Below are 22,408 nucleotides of genomic sequence, written 5' to 3'. Positions count from 1 at the left end.
GAGAGAGAGAGGTAAAAGTGATTGGGGGAAGTGGAACATAAACGCTGACGTGTGGAATTTTGAGTAGCTCCATTGCTCTCTCTCTCTCTCTCTCCTTTGGGAATATTTACATTATTATCGCATGCTCTCGGGAAACGCAGCTCACCCAAGAAATATATTTTGCCTATAAATTTTAACCTGTCCCGCACGCTGCCCCCTCCTCCCTATCCCCCTCCACCCCCCCTTTCTCTCCTATCCCATCTCCCTTCTTTCCTTTCTCCTTCTCTCCTCCTCTTTTTCCCTTCCTTTCTTCTTTCTCTCCTTTTCTCAGAGCCTATTTCTTTAACCTCTCATCTTCCTCTTCTTTCTTTCCTTTCTTCCTCTCTCATTCTCTTTTTCTCTTCCTCTCTCCTTGTTTTTTTCTCCTTTTTCTCAAAGTCTATTTCTTAAACCCCTTCTTCGTTCCTTCCTTTCCTCTGTGTCTTATTTTTTTTCTTTCATTTTCGTATTTCCTTTTCCTCCTCTGCTCATTTTTCCTCCTTCCTTCCTTCTTCCCTCTCTCCTTTATCGCATCTCTCTCTTCTTCTTCCTCTCCTTTTCCTTCTCCCTTTTCTACTCTGCTAATTTCTCCTCCTTCCTTTCTTCTTCCCTGTCTCCTTTATCGCATCTCCCTCCTCCTTCCTCTTGTATCTCCTTTCTCCTTCCTTTTCCCCTTTTTCATCTGCCTTTCTTTCCTTCCTTCCTTCTTTCCCCCCATCCTTCTCTTTTTCCCTTCGTCTTCCTTCCTTCCTTATTTCCTCTTTCCTTTTCACACGCTCTCTTCCTCCTCTCTTGCTCTCATTCTCTCTCTCTCCCTCATACACTTCCCTTTCCTCCACCTCCTCCTCCTCCTCCTCCTCCTCTTCCTCTTCCTCCTCCTCCTCCACTTCATTCTTTATGCCCTCCATGGAGTACTAACTCGACCTTCCTCCTCCTCCTCCTCCTCCTCCTCCTCCTCCTCCTCCTCCTCCTCGCTTGACTCGCCGTGTGAAAGTTTCGGCAACATCGCGCGCTAGTTTTTTTTTCATATTTTTTTCTTTATTTTCTTTTTTCTTTTTTTTCATTCAAGGCGACGAGACGCGATTGGCTAAAAGGATTTGTGTCTTTAAACCTGTTGGAAGCCTGTTTGTTTGTTTGTGTGTGTGTGTGTGTGTGTGTGTGTGTGTGTGTGTTTGTGTGTGTGTGTGTGTGTGTGTGTGTGTGTTATTTTTTATTGTAACGGTAGAGATTTTTTTCTTTGTTTCTTTCTCTCCTTTTCTTTATACTTTCTTTCTCTTTTATTTTTCTCTTTCCGATACTTCCCTTCTTCCATGTCTTCTTCCTTGCATCCTCGTTCTTATTTCCTTTCTTCTCTCCTCTTTATCTCTCTATCCCAGCATCCTCCTCCTCTTTATCTTTCTCTTTTTCTTCTCTCCTAACTTCCTTTTTTTCTTCTCTACTTTCTCTATCTATCTTTCAGCATCTTTCATCTCTTCATCTCCCTCTTCTTCCTTCCCAACCTCCTCTTATCTCTCTTCCTCTCTCTCTTCATATCCCAGCATCATCTACCTCCTCATCTTCCTCTCTTTTTCATCCCAGTAATCTTTTCTAATCTCCTTTTCCCCTTCTTCTCACCCCTCTCTTACCATCCCGGCATTATACATCATCTATTCTCCCTCTTTTACATACTATAACCTCCTTCTTTTTGTCTCCTTAACCCAGCATCCTCCGCCACCTCACCTTCCTCTTCTTCTCCCTCCCTACAGCCTCCAGCACCACCGTGGACGAGGACGGGCTGAAGCGAACCACCGCCGTGCTCGCCTTCAACACGGTCACTCGCGGGGACATGGGACACTACCTCTGCATCGCCTCCAACGGTGTGCCGCCCACCAAGAGCAAGCGGATGGTGCTCAACGTGAGATGTAAGCCCCGGGAAGGGAGGGAAGGGGAAAGGAAGTGTATGTGTGTGTGTGTGTGTGTGTGTGTGTGTGTGTGAGAGAGAGAGAGAGAGAGAGAGAGAGAGAGAGAGAGAGAGAGAGAGAGAGAGAGAGAGAGAGAGAGAGAGAGGGAAAGTAAAAGGGAAGGGAGGTAAGAAGGGATAGGAAGTGAGGAATTCAGCGAAGGACTTGCAGTAAATGAAGAAGAAAGAGGAAGATGAGAGAGGGAGGAAATTGAAACGAGATAAGAGGTTAGAGAAAGGAAAGGAAGGTAAGGAAGAGAAAGGGAGGTTACAAGCTTAGTAGATGATAAAGACATAAAAGAGAGGAGGAAGGAAAACAACAGAGATAGATAGATAGATAGATAGATACAGAGAGAGAGAGAGAGAGAGAGAGAGAGAGAGAGAGAGAGAGTAGACCGGAAATGGAATTGAAGGCGAGAGGAGGCGGAAAAAGGGAGAGAAAAAAAGGGAGGAAAAAGGGAGGAAAACAATCAAGGGAGGGAGGAAGAAAGTGAAAGTGAAGATATGAGGGATTTTTACCGTTGTTGTGGATTAACTCTCTCTCTCTCTCTCTCTCTCTCTCTCTCTCTCTCTCTCTCTCTCTCTCTCTCTCTCTCTCTCTCTCTCTCTCCTCTCCATTAATCTCCTTACACCTTTTTCCCCTTATCGGCTCCATACGACCTCGCTGTTGCAACTCGGAGGAAACTTTCTCTCCCTTCCTCCTCCTCCTCCTCCTCCTCCTCCTCCTCCTCCTCCTGTATCCTTCTCTTTCCATTTTCATTCGCCTCCTAACTCCCCGTCCTCTTCCTTCTTTTCCATCTCCTCCTCCTCCTCCTCCTCCTGTATCCTTCTCTTTCCATTTTCATTCGCCTCCTAACTCCCCGTCCTCTTCCTCCTTTTCCATCTCCTCCTCCTCCTCCTCTTTCTCCTCTTCCATGTCTTTCTTCTTTTTCCTCCTCCTCCTCTTTCTCTTTTTCTCTCCCTTTTTTCTTTCATGTTTTCATTCCTCTTTCTCACACACACACGCACACACACAAACTAACTAACTAACTAACTATTTATCTAACACCACTACCACCACCACCACCATCACCATCATCACCACCGCCACCCCCAGACCGCGAGCCGGCCGTCTTCCTGAGTCACCAGATGATCGGCGCCTACCTCGGGGACTCTATCACGATCAACTGCAGCGTCACCGCCTACCCGCGCCCCGTCGTCTTCTGGCAGGACAGCAGCGGCAAGATGATCATTTCGGGTGAGAGAGTGGGAGAGTGTGGCTTCCCCTTGCATAGTATATTGGGACGGGACGGTCGGGTTAGATTTGGCGGTTCCGGGATGAAGGAAACTAAATATATACTCCACCTTTTTGCCCTTTCCTCCGTGTTCCTTTCTAATCAGTCCTCATCAGCACCTCACAAGTCTATTCCATCCTCCAGGCGGTCGGTTCCGGGTGAAGGAGACGCAGGTGGGGTACAGCACGCCCGAGATTCTGACCATGCTGACGATCTCCGACATCACGCAGGAGGACTTCACAACCTACCGCTGCAACGCCTCCATAGACAACGACAAGACGCGGGAGAAGAGCCTGGCGGTGGAGCTCAACGGTGAGGGAAGACGAAGGAATATTGATAAATGCATAGGAAGACATAGAAAGACACAGGAAGACATAGAAATACATAGGAATACATAGAAATACATAGGTTTACATAGGAAGAACAGATTCGCTTATATAGGAGGAAAGAAAGGAGAGAATGAGGAAGAGACTGGAAAATGAGGAGAGAAATTGAGGGAGGGAGAAAGAGATGGGAGAAGAAAAGAACTTAATAGAGTGAATAAGATGGAATGAGAGAGGAATAAGGAAGAGAGTAAAAGAGGAGAGGAAAGAAGGAAGGAGGGAAGAGCAGGAAGGGAGAAGGATGAAGAGAGGGGAAGCAAGGGAGAGAAAAAGTAAGTCAGAGATGAAGAAAGAGGAGAGGAAAAAAAAAGGAAAGAAAGGAGAGAGGGGAGAGAAGAGGAGGAGGAGGAGGAGGAAGGGAGAAGAATGAAGAGAGGGGAATGAAGGGAGAGAAAAAGTAAGTTAGTGTTTCTTTGTATACATATCCTCTCACTCTCTCACTCACTCACTCACTCACTCTCTCACTCACCCACTCACTCACTCACTCACTCACTCTTCCTTCCACAGAAATCTCGCGACCGTCTACCGAGTCTTCTGTCATCTTCAAAGGTACGTGTGTGTGTGTGTGTGTGTGTGTGTGTGTGTGTGTGTGTGTGTGTGTGTGTGTGTGTGTGTGTGTGTGTGTTGGTTGGTTGCACCCTCTTCCTCTGACATAATACCTCCTCCTCCTCCTCCTCCTCCTCCTCCTTGTCGTCTCTATCGTCTTCCTTCATCCTCTTCCTCCTCCTTTACCTTTCTTTATTTCCGCCCTCTTTTCTCCTTCTCTTTCTTTTCCTCCTCCTCTTTCTCCCCTCCTCCTCCTATCTCTCTCTTTCTATCTTCTTTTCCTCCCTTTTTTCTTATTTTTCTTTCTCTCTTGGCTCCCTTTTTCTCTCCCTCTGTGTCTTTCTCTCTCTCTCCCTCCCATTCCTTCCCCCGTAATCCTCTCTCTCCTTTCTTTCCCTTCCCTCCTTCCTTCCTTCCTTCCTTTCATTCCCTTTCTCCTCCTCCTCCTCCCTTCCTATTCTTCTTATTTCTTTCTCCTGAATTTCTTCTCTTTTCCTCGCTTCCTTTCCTCCTCCTCTTCTCCTCTTCCTCATCCATTTCATCGTCTTCTTCCTCCTCTTCCTCCTCCTCCTTCTTTCTTTATCCATGTCTTCCTTTCTTCTGTTCTTCTTTCCCTTCCTTCCTCCCTTAACCCTTCCACACACCTTCCTCCTCCTCCTCCTCCTCCTCCTCCTCCTCCTCCTCCCCGTAGCTCTAGATGACTGAGGATGCAACACAAGGAACACTCAGACGCAATACCCTAGATGCAACATAGACCATTCGTGCTGACCAGGTGTTGTTTTCTTAATTAGACCTTTCCTTACGTTCCTTACCTGCATGCAACACACACACACACACACACACACACACACACACACACACACACACACACACGCACACACACTTGAGGAAGTTTTTTTTTTTATCATTACTTGGAATACTTATCTAACACACTACTTATACTTTGTGCAAATACTTATACTTAATCTGACTCACCTGTGTTTTTTTTGTTTGTTTGTTATGTTTTTTTGTTTCGTTTTGTTTTTGTTTTTTGTTTTTTATTTTGTTTATCGATTTTTTTTTTCACTCTTTCCTGTTTTTTTCTTTTCTTTCTTTTTTTCCTCCTCGCTTTCTCCTATTCTTTTTCTTTCTTCCTTATCTCTTTACTCTCTCTCTCTCTCTCTCTCTCTCTCTCTCTCTCTCTCTCTCTAATAATTTTTTTTTCATACAATTTTCATACAATTTTACTTTGTTATATATATATATATATATATATATATATATATATATATATATATATATATATATATATATATATATATATACTGTCTTTTCTCGCTCTCCTTTTCTAGAACCGCTTCTTTAAATAGTTCCTAAATTGTTAAACATTTCAAAAGTAATAAATGTAGTATTGATGATAATAAGCTGTTGATAAATAGATTGATAGATGGATAGATAGATTGATAGATAGATACTGAGTGTGGTGGTGGTGGTGGTGGCGGTTGCTGTTGTTATTCCTATTATTGTTATTATCATTATTTTCATTATTATCATTATCCTTATTATCATTATTATTATTTTTGTGTTTGTTATTGTTGTCACTGTTACTGCTGTTGTCATTGCTGCTGTTGTTGTTGTTGTTCTCCATATATTTCTCCTTAACACTTTCTCTTCTTCATGGTAATCCTTTTTTATGTATTTTTCCTTCGTACACACACACACACACACACACACACACACACACACACACACACACACACACCATGGATGGAGTGAATACAACAGTTGTGTATTCGAATACGAATACTTTAAATTCCAACGAATTCGAATACACTGAAATGGTTTTAATTCGAATACAACTACGAATACTTCTTGAACGTATTGATGATTACATTTATGAATATTTTTCATTGAAATATACCGTGACACAACTGGGCACAGCACTGTTATAAAGTCATGCGACAGATAAATGAGCTCCTCAACCTGTACTATACCCGACTATTACACGCCCGCCCTGGAGTTGTAAGGAACAACGGCGATTTTTTAAATAAAATTTGAAGTACATCTCAGATTATTCGCAGAATATGAATACTTTTCCCTTGTATTCGAATACGAATGAGAATACTTTGATTTGTATCAATACCTTTTGGAATACAAACACGAGTACACCCAAATACAATATTCAAATGTGTACGATTACGAATACCGAATACGAATACTCCATCCCTTATGCACACACACACACACACACACACACACACACACACACACACACACACACACACACACACACACACACACACACACACACACACACACACACTTGTACACACTTCTTTATAACTCTCTCAGCTATCCACACACACACACACACACACACACACACACACACACACACACACTTGATCACTTCTTCCCTCTCTACTCTCTCCCTCACTCTCTCTCTCTCCCTCACTCCTCTCCCCCTGCCCCTAACCTCTTGTCTTCCAGTGGCCCATCAACCGAAAAACTTGCAGAAGTCGTTGTCGAAACAAAAGCAAATTAACGAGATTGGTGAGAGGTACGAGAAGCCCACCAAGCTCGCCCCAGGCTTCCCAGGTAAATCCCAGGTAGTGGTGTAGAGACCGGGAGGGCTAAGAAGGGAAGGTGGGGGAGAGGAGGAGGAGGAGGAGGAGGAGGAGGAGGAGGAGGAGGACGGTGAAGAAGGGAATGAAGAAATGGAAGGAAAGGAAGGGAGGGAGGTAGTTGGGGATAGGAGAAGGAGGCTGGGATGGGATGGACAATGAGAGGATGAAGGACGGAAGGGGGAAGGAAGGGAGAGGAGGGAAGGTGGGATGCTGGGATGTTTGCGAAGAAAGGGATGAAGATGGAGAAACGATGTAAGAGAAGGAGGTGGGGGGAAGAGGAGAAAAGATAAGGAAAGGAAGAGGAGGAGGACGCTGGGAAAGGGATGCTTATTAAGACGAGGGTAGAAGAAGGGAAGGAAGTAAGGAAGGTAATGATGGTGGGGAGAGAGAGAGGAAAAGAGGCTGGGATGGGATGAAGAGAGGATGAGAGAGGATGAGAAAGAAGAAGGAAGGAGAACGAACAGAACCCAAACCATAAAAATAAAGAACAAAATCTCTTAGTCAACCATTGAATATTATGAACCCGTCCTTCTCTCACTCACTCTCTCCCTCCCCCTCCCTTTCTCTCTTCGGCTCCGGGCTTTCGGCAATATTAGTGGAGGCAGTGAACGATGCATCATGGGTGACTTAGGTAATCTGGAGCGCAGGAGGAGGGACACGGCAAGAGAGCGAAGGAGGAAGATGTTAAAATGTGCTGAGAGAAAATAAACGAAGGAGAAAGGAAGCGGAAGGGAGGAAGAGGAGAAGAAAGAATGGTGAAGAGGGAGAAAGCAGAAGAAGGAGGAGGAGGAAGAGAGAAGGGAAGAGGAAGGAAGATATGTAGATAGAAGGCGGGAAGAAGAAGGGAGGGAGCAGGAGGAGAAAGGGAATGGGAAGGTAGGGAGAGAAACAGGAGAGAAGAAAGGAAGAAGGAACATGTAGAGGGAAAAAGATAATGAAGGGAAGAGAGAGAGAGAGAGAGAGAGAGAGAGAGAGAGAGAGAGAGAGAGAGAGAGAGAGAGAGAGAGAGAGAGAGAGAGAGAGAGAGAGAGAGAGAGAGAGAGAGAATGAAAGAAAGAAAGAAAAAAAAGAGAAAGACGGTTAAGGAAGGGAATTAAGGGAAATGGAAAGAGAGAGAAAGAAAGAGAAAGAAAGAAAGAAAGAAAGAAAGCAAAAAAGAAAAAAAGAACAAATCGCAGGTATCTCCTTCACCTTAAACACCTGAAATAGTAGAAAAAAAAATTAATCAGTAACTTTACCTGTAGAACCAAAGCATGTAACCAGGTAACCATTATTATTATTATTGTTTTTATTATTATTTTTATTATCATTATTATTATCATTATTATGTGTATAGTAGATTATTGTGCATGAAGTAATGATGGTGGTGGTGGTGGTGGTAGTATGTGTGTGTGTGTGTGTGTGTGTGTGTGTGTGTGTGTGTGTGTGTGTAGCTAAAGTCTTAACTAACTTAGATTTGTCGTATATATATTTTTCTGTCTAGCTAATGTAGTCTTGTTATTAAATCTATCTATCTATCTATCTATCTATCTCTCTATCTATGTGTCTGTGTGTGTGTTTGTCTATTTGCTTATCTATCTATCTATCTATCTAACTGTCTATCTGTATCTATCTGTCTATTTCCACACACATCACAGACACACTTTTCATAACTTCTCTTTCAACAGATTTAATAAACGTTTAGAGCAATATATATTTGTGTGCTTTTTTTTACATCCAAGTTTTATTCTTTTTTTTTTTTTCATTTTCTATTTATTATTTTTTATTTACATTTTCGGGGGTCATTTTTTTTGTCATATTTATTTTTGTTTTTCCGTGTGTGTTTTTCGTTCGTTCGTTTGTTTGTTTGTTTTTGGTTGTAGTGTTTTATTTATTTTGTCTGTTTGTTTTTCTTTATATCTTTTCTTTATTATTAAAACGAATGACTGTGTGTTGCATTGCCGTGTATTGTGTGTGTGTGTGTGTGTGTGTGTGTGTGTGTGTGTGTGTGTGTATATGTAAATTTTAACATACATTTCTGTACATATTATTCACTCTGTGTGTGTACGTCTCAAAAACCTACACGTGTGCGTTTCAATTACACGTACACACACGCACATTCAACTATTTCCTTCATCTGTGTAAGGCGTTTTGATATACGTTCATGTGTGCACCTTTTTGAGTGTGTGTGTGTGTGTGTGTGTGTGTGTGTGTGTGTGTGTGTGTGTGTGTAGGTAAGTCATTTCTTTGATAAGGGTCTCTCTCTCTCTCTCTCTCTCTCTCTCTCTCTCTCTCTCTCTCTCTCACCCGCTCGCTCACTTGGTAAATTAATCAGCAAATTAGCTTAATTAAGGTGGTGGGCGGGGCAGGTAAGAAGTGACTCACCGAGAGGGTCATTAGAGGGCCGGCCGGCACGTGAGGGAACTGCCGCACGAGAGGGGGAGAGAGAGGGAGGGAGGGAGGGAGAGGGAGAGTGTGAGGGAGAATGGGGGAAGGGGTGGGGGAGCGATGTGGCTTATATATACAAAAGAATGGATGTGAAGGGGGAAGAGAGGGGGTCAGGGAAGAGAGAAGGAAGGAAGGAAAGGGAAGAGGAGGAGAGGAAGAGAGAGTGAGAGGGAGAGGGGATGAGGGACAGGGAGAAGGAAGAGGTAGAGGTAGAGGAACAAAGATAGAGGGGAGAAAGGGAATGAATTTGGAATGAGTGGATAGGAGAGAGAGAGAGAGAGAGAGAGAGAGAGAGAGAGAGAGAGAGAGAGAGAGAGAGATGAAAAGGAGAGAGAGAAATGAGGGAAGAGAAGGAGGAGGAGAAAGGAATTGAAGTTTATATGAAAAGTAAGAATGAAAGGAAGAGAGAGAGAGGAGGGTTACGATTAGACAGAAAGAGGAATTAAGGAAAAGGAAGAAAAGAGAGATATTGAAGAGCAAAGAAGGGAATGAGGAAAGAAGAAAAGTGGAGAGAAGTAAGAAGGGCAATGAAGAGAAAGAGGGAACAGAAGGGGACGGGGAGGAGAAAGGGGAGGAAGAGGAAAGTGGGAGGAAGGGAGAAGAGGGAAGGAGATGAAAGAGCATTTGAGTTTTTTTTATCCTGGTAATGAAGAGAGAGAGAGAGAGAGAGAGAGAGAGAGAGAGAGAGAGAGAGAGAGAGAGAGAGAGAGAGAGAGAGAGAGAGAGAGAGATGATAAATGCCGAAGAAAAGAAAGACAGAAACAGAAAGATAAACAAACAGCAAATAAAAGACAGAGAAAAAAACAACAACAAAAAAGAATCAAAACAGAACAAATAAATCAAAACGCTTGAAAAAAAAAATAGATTACAACAAATTCTCGACACACACGAATTATTAATAAAAAAAGAAGGAAAAAGAAAAAGACGAGAGAGAGAGAGAGAAAGAAAAAAATAGTTGATACACGAATGCGTTTGAAAATTTAATAATGAAACTTGTGTGTGTGTGTCCATGTGTGTGTGTGTGTGTGTGTGTGTGTGTGTGTGTGTGTGTGTGTGTGTGTGTGTGTTTGAGTCGCAAAACGAAAGAAACATTGACGCATTTACCAGTGAATTCATAGATGGGTGAAAGATTGTAGCTGCTTAATTCTTGCATAAGGAAATGGGACAGTATAGGGACTGATTTTAGTTGGATGTTTTTTGTACCGAGGCCAAGGGATGGTGGAGACAGGCAGTCTAACAGTTTACTTAGCACAAAAAAAAGGAAAAACAACACTAGAGCGGAATTTAACTAGCATAAGCCTGTCAGTAAGAATAGAGCAGAGGGGGACAGGAAAATAATGATAAAAGATAGGGAGGAAAAAACAGCAGTAAGGTATATTTTAAGAGAGAGGGAGAGGAAAAGAGGAAAATATCAGTAAGAGATAGAAAGAAAAATAAAGACAGAAAAAATTGTCAATAAAAGAAGGAGAAAAGGAAAATATTGAAGAGATAGAAAGTAAAACCACAAAACTAGGATACAAATTAAGAGGTAGAAGTAAATCATCCTTAAGAGAGAAGTTAACTGAAGGAGATGAAAAAAGAAAAAAAAACAATCGATTCCTAAAACTTCCATCTAACACGTTCCTTCCCCCCTTCCTTCCTTCCCTCCAGACATCTTCTCGCAGTCCAGCCACGGTCACCTCAACTACAACCACGGGCCGCCAGCGTCATCCAGCGACCAGTCAAAGAGCAGTGCGAAGGTGATCTGGGTTCTCGCAGGCTGGTGGCTCCTCGGGACGGCAGCGGCATGATCGAGGGGCGACAGCTGCTTGTGTTATAAAGACTCTTAACTTGGTTAGGTTAGGTGGTGAGGTGGTGGTGGTGGTGAGGGTAGGGTAGGGTAGTAGTAGTAGTAGTAGTAGTAGTTTCAGACCAAGTTCTCTTGTTTTCTCTCTCTCTCTCTCTCTCTCTCTCTCTCTCTCTCTCTCTCTCAAGCCTGCTACCCACCCCCTCTCTCTATTTTAACGGGTAGTAGAAGCAACAACAACAACAACAACAAAAACAACAACAACAAAAACAAGAACAACAACAACAACAGCCTTCACCACCACCACCACCACCACCACCATCCGCCGCCGCCGCCGCCGCCGCCGTCTGTACGTAGCGTTTCAAAACAAACAAAAAAGGTTTTATTATAATGACGAGTGCGTGTGTTCGCCAGTCTGTACGCACGCACCCAACTTATTTGTACGCATATCTGAGAGAGAAAAAAAACTTAGAAAATTTGTGCTTGAAAGGATGAAAATGAAGAAAATATGCAAGAGTTCAGATGAAAAAAGAAAATGTAAATATCTTCGTTGGCAATGGTTTAGTTTGGCAATAGTTTACTCTCTAATTCGGCAATGGTTTATCTATACGTTGTAAATGGTTTAGTTTGGCAATAGTTTACTCTCTACTTCGACAATGGTTTATCTATACGTTGTAAATGGTTTAGTTTGGCAATAGTTTACTCTCTAATTCGGCAATGGCTTAGTCTATACGTTGGCAATGGTTTAGTTTGGCAATACTTTACTCTCTACTTCGACAATGGTTTATCTATACGTTGTAAATGGTTTAGTTTGGCAATAGTTTACTCTCTACTTCGACAATGGTTTATCTATACGTTGTAAATGGTTTAGTTTGGCAATAGTTTACTCTCTAATTCGGCAATGGCTTAGTCTATACGTTGGCAATGGTTTAGTTTTGCAATACTTTACTCTCTACTAGGGCAATGGTTTAGTCTATACGTTGGCAATAATTTAGTCTTTGCTTCGGTAATGGTTTAATCTCTCCTTCTTTGGCAATGGTTTATGTCTCTACTTCTTTGACCATGGTTGAATCCCTCTTTCGACCATGGTTTAGTCACGACTTTGGCAACGGATCAACTCTATGGCTCTTCTATCAATAGCTTTCTAGAGTCCTTTGTCGTAAATTTCCTAACATGACCGTAAACTAATTCCTTTCTAGGGACTTAAAGAGAGGAAAAAAGAACTGCTCAGAATACATAATCAAAGGAGACGAGAGCTGAATGTAATTATAATTGTTTACACCAGGAATCCGGATATATATATACAGGGAAGGATGTGGCGGCACTAAGCCAAGTCAAAATCAAGCCACCACCAATTGGTACGCGTACAGACTGGCCAGCATACCCTCCTATACATATACATATATTTACCGTGTTGCCAAGTTTCCACAAGCCGAAGACGCTCCTGTTTCCTTCCCTTCCCTTACCTTACCTTTCCCTTACCTTGCCTTCCCTTGTATTCCCTTCCGTTGCAATCCCTTCCCTTCCTTTTCGTTTCGTTCCCCTCCCTTCGCTTTCCTTCCCTTCCCTTCTCTCCCATTCCATTCTCTTTCTTTCCCTTCCCTTCCCTTCTCTTCCCTTCCTTTCAGTTCCCTTCCCTTCCCTTCCCTTCCCTTCCCTTCCCTTCCTTCCCCTTCCCTTCCCTTCCCTTCCCTTCCCTTCCCTTGTACATAATACTACTTTATATAACTATACATAAAACATTACACTATATCATATCTTTGGTGATAAACAAGGTCTAGATAGAATTACAAAGAGTGTGTGTGAGTTTGTGTGTCTGTGTTGTAAATTGGTATTAAGAACAAGGTTTAAATTTAAGAAGAGAGGAAAATACTGTGTGTGGAGGCCGAGAGATAGTGTGTGTATGTGTGTGTGAGAGAGAGAGAGAGAGAGAGAGAGAGAGAGAGAGAGAGAGAGAGAGAGAGAGAGAGAGAGAGAGAGAGAGAGAGAGAGAGAGAGAGAGAGAGAGAGAGAGTGTTTCAGTGTGTTTCAAGTCGAGGGGAGGAGTTTCAAAGATGCTTATGTGTATAGGCACGAGAGGGCAGCACAAATCCTTGATCCCTTCGTCTGTAGCAAGCGAGCGACATAACTAGAGCCACAGAGGAGAATATAGCCAGCTTCATCACTGGAACCGTGTCACCTAAAAAGTCGGGCAAAAACTCAAATTGATGCTGTGTGTGTGTGTGTGTGTGTGTGTGTGTGTGTGTGTGTGTGTGTGTGTGTGTGTGTGTGTGTGCTCTGGATATCGTCAGTCAAGTAACTACGAGGGGTGACTGAAAAGTTTTGATCCTCCAGGAAATGATAGCCCTTACAAATGTTCCAATCGTTTATTTTTCAACATTATCCCCCTTTAAGTTCACGCACTTTTTCCACCACTCGTGTAGAACTCCGAATCCTGGACTCTTCATAACCTCATCAACCTTCATAACCTCATCAACAGTGGCGGAGCGCTGGCCGGCCACAAAAAATCACTATTGTATTTGTATCAGCATCACTTTGTATTTCTTTTGGTTGGGGTCTCTCTTTGGCCGACTAGTTAAGGAGTGTTTTTTCCATCTCGCCGGCCGCGGGTTCGATTCCCAGCGCCGATATTAAACTTTCCGGGTCTGGACTGATTTCTCGTGAGTCTCGTGACGCGTAGAGGTCATGTGAAGGTATAGTGGAGTGGAATTCAGGCGATGCATTATTCTGTGGCTCTGGACTCGACTCCTGACGAAGGGGTTGAGAAGAACAGTGCCGCCCCCTGCACAGAAGTCCCCCCGATTGTGAAAACTAGAAAAAGAAAGAAAGAATGAACTAAAAACTATATATATATCAACCATGGCGAATATATGACTTTTCGGTTTTCGTCTATATTACCCGTTTTGTTTGTATATACTTAACAACTCCTAGCGTGAAAGTCTAACTAACGATAATGATAATAATAATGATAATAAAACTAATACTACTAATAACTAAACCATGTATCCTCCTCCTCCTCCTCCTCCTCCTCCTTCCTTTGTATAATACTATAATAGTGAGAAAAGAATTAAAAAGTTCCTGTATTTTGCTTTCAAATTATAACAAGTGAGTGAGGAAGCGTGTGTCATTGCCCCCCCCACCCCCCCCACCCCCTTAGCGAAGCAGCTCCGTGGTGAGAAAATACATAGTAATACATAGGAATACACAGAAATACACAGAAATACATAGGAATACATAGGAAGGCATAGGAATACATAAGAATACATACGAATACATAGAAAGATACAGGAAAACATGGGAAGGCATAGGGATACATACGAATACATAGGAAGACATTGGAAAGAATAGGAAAGCATTGGAATACATACAAATACATACGAATACATACAAATACATAGGAAGAAGAGATTAGACTACATACGCCCATATTCTCAAATACTGCAAGGCTCACCCACACCCACACATGACAAGGCTTTCGTGGATGCTGTGTTAGAATCTGACCACCAAGGAAACTCAAGCATATACACAAATAGCACACGTAGGCAACACATAAGTTTCATTACCCAGACTGCCCAGTGATATTTCTCTCCTCATACACAAACAAAGCTGGAAAATATACGAAAACAAGCAAATAACAACCTTCTAATTGACTGACACACGCTTAGACTAACAGCAAAGCAAGACACATGACACTATAGGTTCATTTGTTAGCTTAAAACATCACTACATCCTCCCCTTATAACCACATAATAGAGAAACGACCTTACGAGCGAATAGGTGAGCAGGGAGACAGAGGTGGGAACTGCGCATGCTCGGTACACACACACACACACACACACACACAGATCAAGTCACCAGGGCTGCCATATACGGAACCGCCAACCTCCGGAGTCTCCAATATTTCCAGCGTTTCCAAGCCACACAGGACCTCGAGGGACGCCATACTGAAGGAGGAAGGATGCGAAGGATTCAGGACAACGTTAGGACTGCACAGGACGCCGACGGAATACGGTAAATAAGGGAATAAGAGGTGATTTAAAGCAGGAAGTGGTGGTGATGGTGGTGATGGCGGTGATGGTGATGGTGATGATGGAGAGGATAAAGTAGAGGTTTATAATAAGGACTGTGTTATATTATGAATGTTTAGATTATAATTATGGATGTGTTTAACTAGCTAATTAGTGAGGCATAGCTGGTACACACACACACACACACACACACACACACACACACACACACACACACACACACACACACACACACACACACACATACACACTTATATTGTATGTGAGTATGTATGTTCGTGTGCGTATAGGAAGGCCCTGTGGTAACCTCTCCTAGTATACATGACTGTCCCTGTATGTGTGTGTGTGTGTGTGTGTGTGTGTGTGTGTGTGTGTGTGTGTGTGTGTTGAGTCTTGTTCATATAGATGTTTGGTCCCACAGGCAATATTGCTCTCTCTCTCTCTCTCTCTCTCTCTCTCTCTCTCTCTCTCTCTCTCTCTCTCTCTCTCTCTCTCTCTCTCCTTATCAATCCTTCTTCGTCTCCCCCGTCCTCCCTCCCCTCCCTTTCCCCCTCTCTCTCCCTCTCTCTCCCCCTCTCCTCACTCCCTACCTCCTCGTTCTCTCTTCCTTTCTATTCCTCCTCCTCTTCCTCTTTCCCCTCCATAGTCATTCTCTTGCTTAGCTCGCCTCGTTATTTCTTTTTTTTTTCTTTTTTTTATCTCCTTCCCTTTCTTCCTTCTTTACTTCTATAAATTTCCTCTTCCTTTCCGTACTTCCTTCCTCCATAGTATTTTCCTTCCTCCCTATTCCTGTTTTCTCCTCTCCTTCCTCCCTCATCTTCTTTCCTTCCTTCCATCATTCCTCCCTTCCTCTGCCCATCCCTCTTTCGTTCCCATTCCTTCCCTTCCTCTCCCTCCTCCTCCTCCTCCTTCTCCTCCTCTTATCCCCCTTCCCTCCCCCCCTGGAAGCGCTCAATAGATCACGTCTAATACGAAGATAATGTGTCCAGTGGGAGAGATCGTTGAGAGAGAGAGAGAGAGAGAGAGAGAGAGAGAGAGAGAGAGAGAGAGAGAGAGAGAGTCAGCATCCCTACTATGCTATCGGACACTGATAGCATTGAAATCCGATATTGTAATAAGCTTCCTGGAGGTGTTGAGAGAGAGAGAGAGAGAGAGAGAGAGAGAGAAAAATGAAGGAATGAAAGACAAAGAATGAAATACAGAAAAAAATACAGAAAAGAAGAAAAATAAAGAAAATATGTGAATAAAAGAAGAAAAAAAAGAGATATATGGTGAGAGAGAGAGAGAGAGAGAGAGAGGCTGGCTTCATTGCTCTTAAAATCTCGACAATAAGCTCTTGAGAAAGGGAAGCTAATGATGGTTAATGACGGTACACTTTCCCTCCCTCCTTCCTTCCTTTCTCTCCTTCCTTCCTTCCTTCCTTACTTCCTTTCCTTCCTTCCTTCCTTCCTTCCTTCCTTCCTTTCCTTTCTGTGTTATCGTTCTTCCTTCCTTCCTTCCTGTGTTATCATTTTCCTTGTTTCCTCCTTCCTTTTCTTATTTCCTTCTTTCGTACGATTTTTTTCCTTCCTTCCCGCTTTCTCATCTTCCTTTTCTCTCCCCCATCCATCTTCCTTTCTTCCTTCTCTTCCTTTCATCTGATTTTCTATTCTCGTTTCTCCTTCTCTTCCTTTTTCCGCGTCTTCATTTATTTTCCTTTCCATCCCTTCTCTCTTCCGTCCTTACCTCCTCCCTTTCCCTTTCCAGCCTCCCTATCCCTTCCCAGCCTCCCTACCCTATCCTTCCCTTACCTTCCCATCCTATCCCGATCCTTCTCCTGCCTTTCCCTTTTCCAGCATCCCTACCCTATCCTTTCCAAGCCTACCTGCCCTATCCTTCCCTTTCCTTTCCATCCTATCCCGATCCTTCTCCTCCCTTTCCCTTCCCATCCCTATTCCCTTCATTTCCCTTAGCGTCCCTTCCCTTCCTATCCCTTCCTTCCCTTTTCCCCTTCTACTCTCTCATCCTACCAACGATAACTTTACCTGTCTCCCTCCTTCCCTTCCCTTCCTTCTTCCTTCCTTCCTCCCTACCTTTTCTCGTAACCTCCCGACACCACGCACCCTCTCTCCCTCCTTCCCTCCACTCTCTTCTCTCCTTCTCTCCCTCCCTCCTTCCCCTACCTTCCCTTTCCCTTTCTTCACACACTCTCCCTATTCTTCCAACCCAAACTTTTACCTTCCCTCCCTTCCTCCCTTCTTTCTTCCTCCCTACCTTTTCTCGTACCCTCCCGACACCACGCCCCCTCTCCCTCCCTACCCTCCCTCCTTCTCCCTAACTTTGATAGTCGCCTCTTCTCCAGTAAATCTCCCCTTAATTTTGACTTTATGCCTCCCCGTAAGCCTGGCCTCCGAAAAATGCACCAACAAAAAGGGTAGGAGGAGGAGGAGGAGGAGGAGGAGGAAGAGGATGGAGAGTTAGCGTCTGACAACAAGGGAGCGTGATGATAAACACAAACAAACTAACTAACAAACTAACTCGTATTTTCTTGGCCTTTTTTGTTTGGGGTTATTGAAGAAAAGGTGGATTCGTTTTTTTTTTTCCTTTGTTTACTTTTTTGCGTTTCTGTTTATTGATTGATTTTTTGTTCTTTTCTGCTTGTTTTCTGTTTTGTTTATCTTTTTTTCTTGTTTACGTGTATAAGGTTTCGGGCTGTGATGTAGTAGTAGTAGTAGTAGTAGTAGTAGTAGTAATAGTGGTAGTAGTGGTAGTGGTGGTGGTAGTAGTAGTAGTAGTAATAATGGTGGTGGTGGTCGTAGTAGTAGAAGTAGTAGTAGTAGTAGTAGTAGTAGTAGTAGTAGTAATAATGGTGGTGGTGGTCGTAGTAGTGGTAGTAGTAGTAGTAGTAGTAGTAGTAGTAGTAGTAGTAGTAATTGTAGCATTATCTATCTATTCATTGTTTATCTATTCGCCTTTTCTTATGATTACGAAAGAAAGAAAAAGAAACTTGCAAATATCGACTTTCTTCTTTCCTTTTCCTTCTTTTTTCTTTCCTTCTCAACTTCGCAAAGAAAAAAAACACAGAAGGAAAAAAAGAAAACACTGGCTACGCTGTTTTTTCCTTATTCGTAAAAAAATATAAAAAAAAAGCGAAAGAAAGAAAAAAAAAAGAGGCAGAACTTTGGATAACATTGTGGTTTTCCGATGCTTGAGAGAGAGAAAAAATTATGAGCTACAGAGAAGAAGAATGAGGCCAACTTTGCCGGAGGTGGAATGGGTTAAGGAAAGGAAGAAGAAAAAGTGAGGAAGTAGAGGAGAAAGAAGAAGAGAAGGAGGAGGAAGAAAAGAGAAGAGGAGGAGGAGGAGGAGGAGGAAGAGAGAAGCGAATAAATAAATGAATAGGGAAAAAAAAAGAAATATAGAAAAGGGATGAAATAGGAGAAGAAAAGGTTGATTATAATTAAAGAAAATGGAAAAAAACGATGCGAGAGAGAGAGAGAATTGTTAGCCTACCCTCGACACCACTCTTGGCAAACTCTCCAAGCTCATGTCAACCTGAAAGTGACTCTCTCTCTCTCTCTCTCTCTCTCTCTCTCTCTCTCTCTCTCTCTCTCTCTCTCTCTCTCTCTCTCTCTCTCTCTCTCCTATTCTTCATTCCTTTTCTCCCTCCTTCTTTTCTTTCTTATTTTCCAGTTTCTCTCCGGTTTCCTCTCTTTCCTCTCCTTCCTTTTCTTTCCTCCCTTATCCCTCTCTCCTATCTCCTCCTTTCTCTTCTTCTTCTCCTCTCCTCTCCTCTCCTTCTCCTCCCCTCCCGCCCTCCCTCCGTCTCATTACCATACGCGGCGCAGTTCTCAGTTCACGTGTTCGCCGCCGGGAGGTAATCTGCGGGCCTGCCTCGTCTGGCCGTTAGGCGGTGCTCGGCGAGGGACGTAAACTTGATTAGGCCGCCCGCAACACCCCCACTAGGCTGCCGTGCTTCCGCGGCCGCCGGGATTACTCTTGTTGCCTTAATACTAGCTACGACACTTCCCCATTGCCCTGCCTACCTTCCAGCCTCTCCTTCCCCGATGTTTCCTTGCCTAGTCGAACCGTGGGAGTCTATAGGCTAACGTAAGGTGACAGGATTGCTTCTGTTGCCTTGATACTAGGTACGACACTTTCCCCATTGCCCTGCCTACCTTCCAGCCTCTCCTTCCCCGATGTTTCCTTGCCTAGTCGAACCGTGGGAGTCTATAAGCTAACTTAAGGTGACTGGATTGCTTCTGTTGCGTTAATACTTGCTACGACACTCCCCTAGTTCGCTCCCTTCCCCCGTTTTCATTCCTACCTCGATGTTTCTTTACGTAACCTAGCACAGAAGTCTTGGATAACGTATTTTAGCGGTTATTCTTGCTTTAATCTTACTCTTTTTGCCTTAGAACATGCTAGACCCTTCCCTAGTTCGCTCCCTTCCTCTGTTTTCATTCCTACCCCGATGTTTCCTTACGTAACCTAGCACAGAACTCTTGGATAACGTATTTTAGCGGTTATTCTTGCTTTAATCTTACTCTTTTTGCCTTAGAACATGCTAGACCCTTCCCTAGTTCGTTCCCTTCCTCTGTTTTCATTCCTACCTCAATGTTCCTTACGTAACCTAGCACAGAAGTCTTGGATAACGCATTTTAGCGGTTATTCTTGCTTTAATCTTACTCTTTTTGCCGTAGAACATGCTAGACCCTTCCCTAGTTCGCTCCCTTCCTCTGTTTTCATTCCTACCCCGATGTTTCTTTACGTAACCTAGCACAGAAGTCTTGGATAACGTATTTTAGCGGTTATTCTTGCTTTAATCTTACTCTTTTTGCCTTAGAACATGCTAGACACTCCCCTAGTTCGCTCCCTTCCTCTGCCTTCATCCCCATCCTTTTCTTTCCGTGCCTAGCCGAACCGACTCTCGCGTAGAAGTCTTGGCTGACAGATCTGCGGGTCACTGAATGGAACACGGCTACTCTAAGTTCGGTTTTGCTTATTGCTGGCTTGATTTACACTACCATACGTCCCTAGTTCGCTTCCTTGATTTGTCTTTACTTTTCTTGCGATGTTTGAAAGCTTAGGTGAAGTGAACGTGGCGTAGAAGTCTTGGATAACGTAGATTTGTTGGGTTGCTGGATGGATTTCACTATAGCTCCGAATTCTTAAACATTGCGGGGTCTACATTCACTTCTTCCTCTTCCTCCTCCTCCTTATTCGTCCTCCTCCTCTTCCTTCTCTCACTCTCCTCATCTTTGTCTCTATAATTCTCTTTGCTCGCTCTGCTTCTTCCTCCTCCTCTTGTCTTCTTCCTCATTCCACCTCCTCCTCCTCCTCCTCCTCGTCCTCCTCTTTCATTCTGTTATTTCACTTTCCTCTCCTCTCTGCCTCCTCCTCCTCCTCCTCCTCTTACTCCTACTCTTGTCTCATCCTCACATCTCCTCCTCCTCCTCCTCCTCCACTTGCACAAAAAGGAGCCGAAAAAGAGAAGGTTAATCCTGACTTCGTTGGCAGCGGAAGACATAAGGCCGTAACTGGCTGTCTGGCTGCTCCTCTTCCTTCCTTCCCTCCTTCCTTCCTTCCTCCTTCCCTCCTTCCGTCCTTCCTTCTTTCCTTCCTTCCGTCCTTTCTTTCTTCCTTCCGTCCGTCCTTCCTTCTTCCTTCCTTCTTCCTTCCTCCTTCCGTCCTTTCTTTCTTCCTTCCGTCCGTCCTACCTTCTTCCTACCTTCTTCCTTCCTTCCTTCCTTCCTTCCCTCCTTCCTTCCTTCCTTCTTCCCTCCTTCCCTCCTTCCTTCCTTCCTTCTTCCCTCCTTCCTTCCTTCCTTCTTTCCCTCCTTCCGTCCTTCCTTCTTCCTTCCTTCCCTCATTCCGTCCTTCCTTCTTCCTTCCTTGTTTCGTGTATTTGTTTTTCCTTAATTTCGTTTTTTCCTTTTTTTTCCTTTATCTTTTCTTTGTTATTCCTTCCATTTTCGTCTTTTCTTTATTTCTTTCATGTTTTCTTTTTTCCTCGTTCTTTATCTTTTATCTTTATTTTTTTCCTTCTTTCTTCTTTCATATCCTGTCCCTGTGCCCTTTTCCTCCATCTTTTTTTTTTTCCTCCAACCTTTCCTCTCCTCCCTTTTCTTCTTTCTTTCCCTTTCCCTCCTTTTTTTCTTCCTTCTCTTCTTTCCTTTCCTTTTTTCATTTCCGTTCCTCCAGTCTTTTCTTTCCTTCCCTTCCTTTCCTTCTCATTCACTTTCTATTTCCTACTTTCTTTCCATTTCCTTCTTTTCCTTTCCTTCCCGTCTTTCTTTCCCTTCCCATCCTTCCCTCCCATCCCTTCCCTCCCCTTCCCTTCCCTTTCCTTCCCTTCCCTTCCCTCTCTTCCTTCCCGCCAATCCCCTTGTTTCCTACCTTCCCTTCCCTTCCCATTCCTTCCCTTCCTCCTTCCCTTCCTCCTTCCCTTCCCTTCAATTTCCTCTCCTTCCCTTCCCTCCCTTCCTTCCTTAATCCTTGTTTCCTACCTTCCCTTCCTTCCCTTCCTTCCTTCCTTCCTTCCTCCTTCCTTCCCTTTCCTCCCTTCCTTCCTTCCTCCTTCCTCCTTGGGATCCGCCTCTTTCTTGTTACCGTATAATGAAATCCACTCTGGAAATTTAAATACACGGAACATCAGGGGAGACCCCCCTACCCCCCTCGCCCCCCGCCCCCCATTCACCCCCCTTTACTTTATTTGTGGTGGGGGCGAGGGGGGGGGGGTGACGGGGGAGGCTGGTTCCTCTTTCTCGTTCTCGATCTCTCGTTCTCGCCGTCTCTCGCTCTCTCTCTCTCTCTCGCTCTCTTTCATTTTGTTTTCTCTTTTATGTTACATTTTCCTTCTTTTTTTTGCGTATCTTTGGTGTGTGTGTGTGTATGTGTGTGTGTGTGTGTGCGTGCGTGCGTGCGGCGTGTGTGTGTGTGTGTGTGTGTGTGTGTGTGTGTGTGTGTGTGTGTCTGTGTGTGTGTGTGTGTGTGTGTGTTCTTTCCCTTCCTTTCTTTCTTCCCTTCCCTTCCCTTCTCTCTTCCTTTCCTTCCTTCCCTCCCTTCCCTTCCCTTCCCTTCCTTTCCCTTCCCTTCCCTTCCCCTTCTTTCACTTCCCTTCCTTCCCTTCCCTTTCTTTCCTTCCCTTCCCTTCCTTTCCATTCCATTCCACCACCACCACCACCACCACCACCACCACCCCCTCCTCCTCCTCCTCCGCCAATTACCGAGCGGCTTTCAATTAACAGCCAATCCCAGCTATTAGAAAAAAAGGAAATTATTGAACAAAGCGAATTATTCTAAGCGCTAATGAAGAAACTTATGTGGGCGGAATGTGTTAGTTAGTGATTCTCTCTCTCTCTCTCTCTCTCTCTCTCTCTCTCTCTCTCTCTCTCTCTCTCTCTCTCTCTCTCTCTCTCT

General features: G+C 43.8%; 1 protein-coding gene across 1 annotated transcript in view; it reads left to right on the top strand.

The window, feature by feature from the left end:
• Positions 1–11,057, top strand: part of LOC127009128 (protein amalgam-like) — a 39,765-nt gene extending 28,708 nt beyond the window's left edge. The window contains exons 5-10 of the mRNA XM_050881915.1: positions 1,764–1,919; positions 3,054–3,194; positions 3,376–3,543; positions 4,122–4,163; positions 6,630–6,737; positions 10,844–11,057. Of these exons, the coding sequence (XP_050737872.1) occupies positions 1,764–1,919; positions 3,054–3,194; positions 3,376–3,543; positions 4,122–4,163; positions 6,630–6,737; positions 10,844–10,983 (755 nt within the window). The 3' untranslated portion in view covers positions 10,984–11,057. The remainder of the gene's footprint in view (positions 1–1,763; positions 1,920–3,053; positions 3,195–3,375; positions 3,544–4,121; positions 4,164–6,629; positions 6,738–10,843) is intronic.
• Positions 11,058–22,408: the final 11,351 nt, after the last annotated feature.

Source organism: Eriocheir sinensis, chromosome 39, assembly GCF_024679095.1.
Source record: "Eriocheir sinensis breed Jianghai 21 chromosome 39, ASM2467909v1, whole genome shotgun sequence".
In the NCBI taxonomy this organism is placed as follows: domain Eukaryota; kingdom Metazoa; phylum Arthropoda; class Malacostraca; order Decapoda; family Varunidae; genus Eriocheir; species Eriocheir sinensis.
The sequence above is the reverse complement of the archived record's forward strand: the minus strand, read 5'-3'. Positions and strand labels throughout refer to the sequence as shown.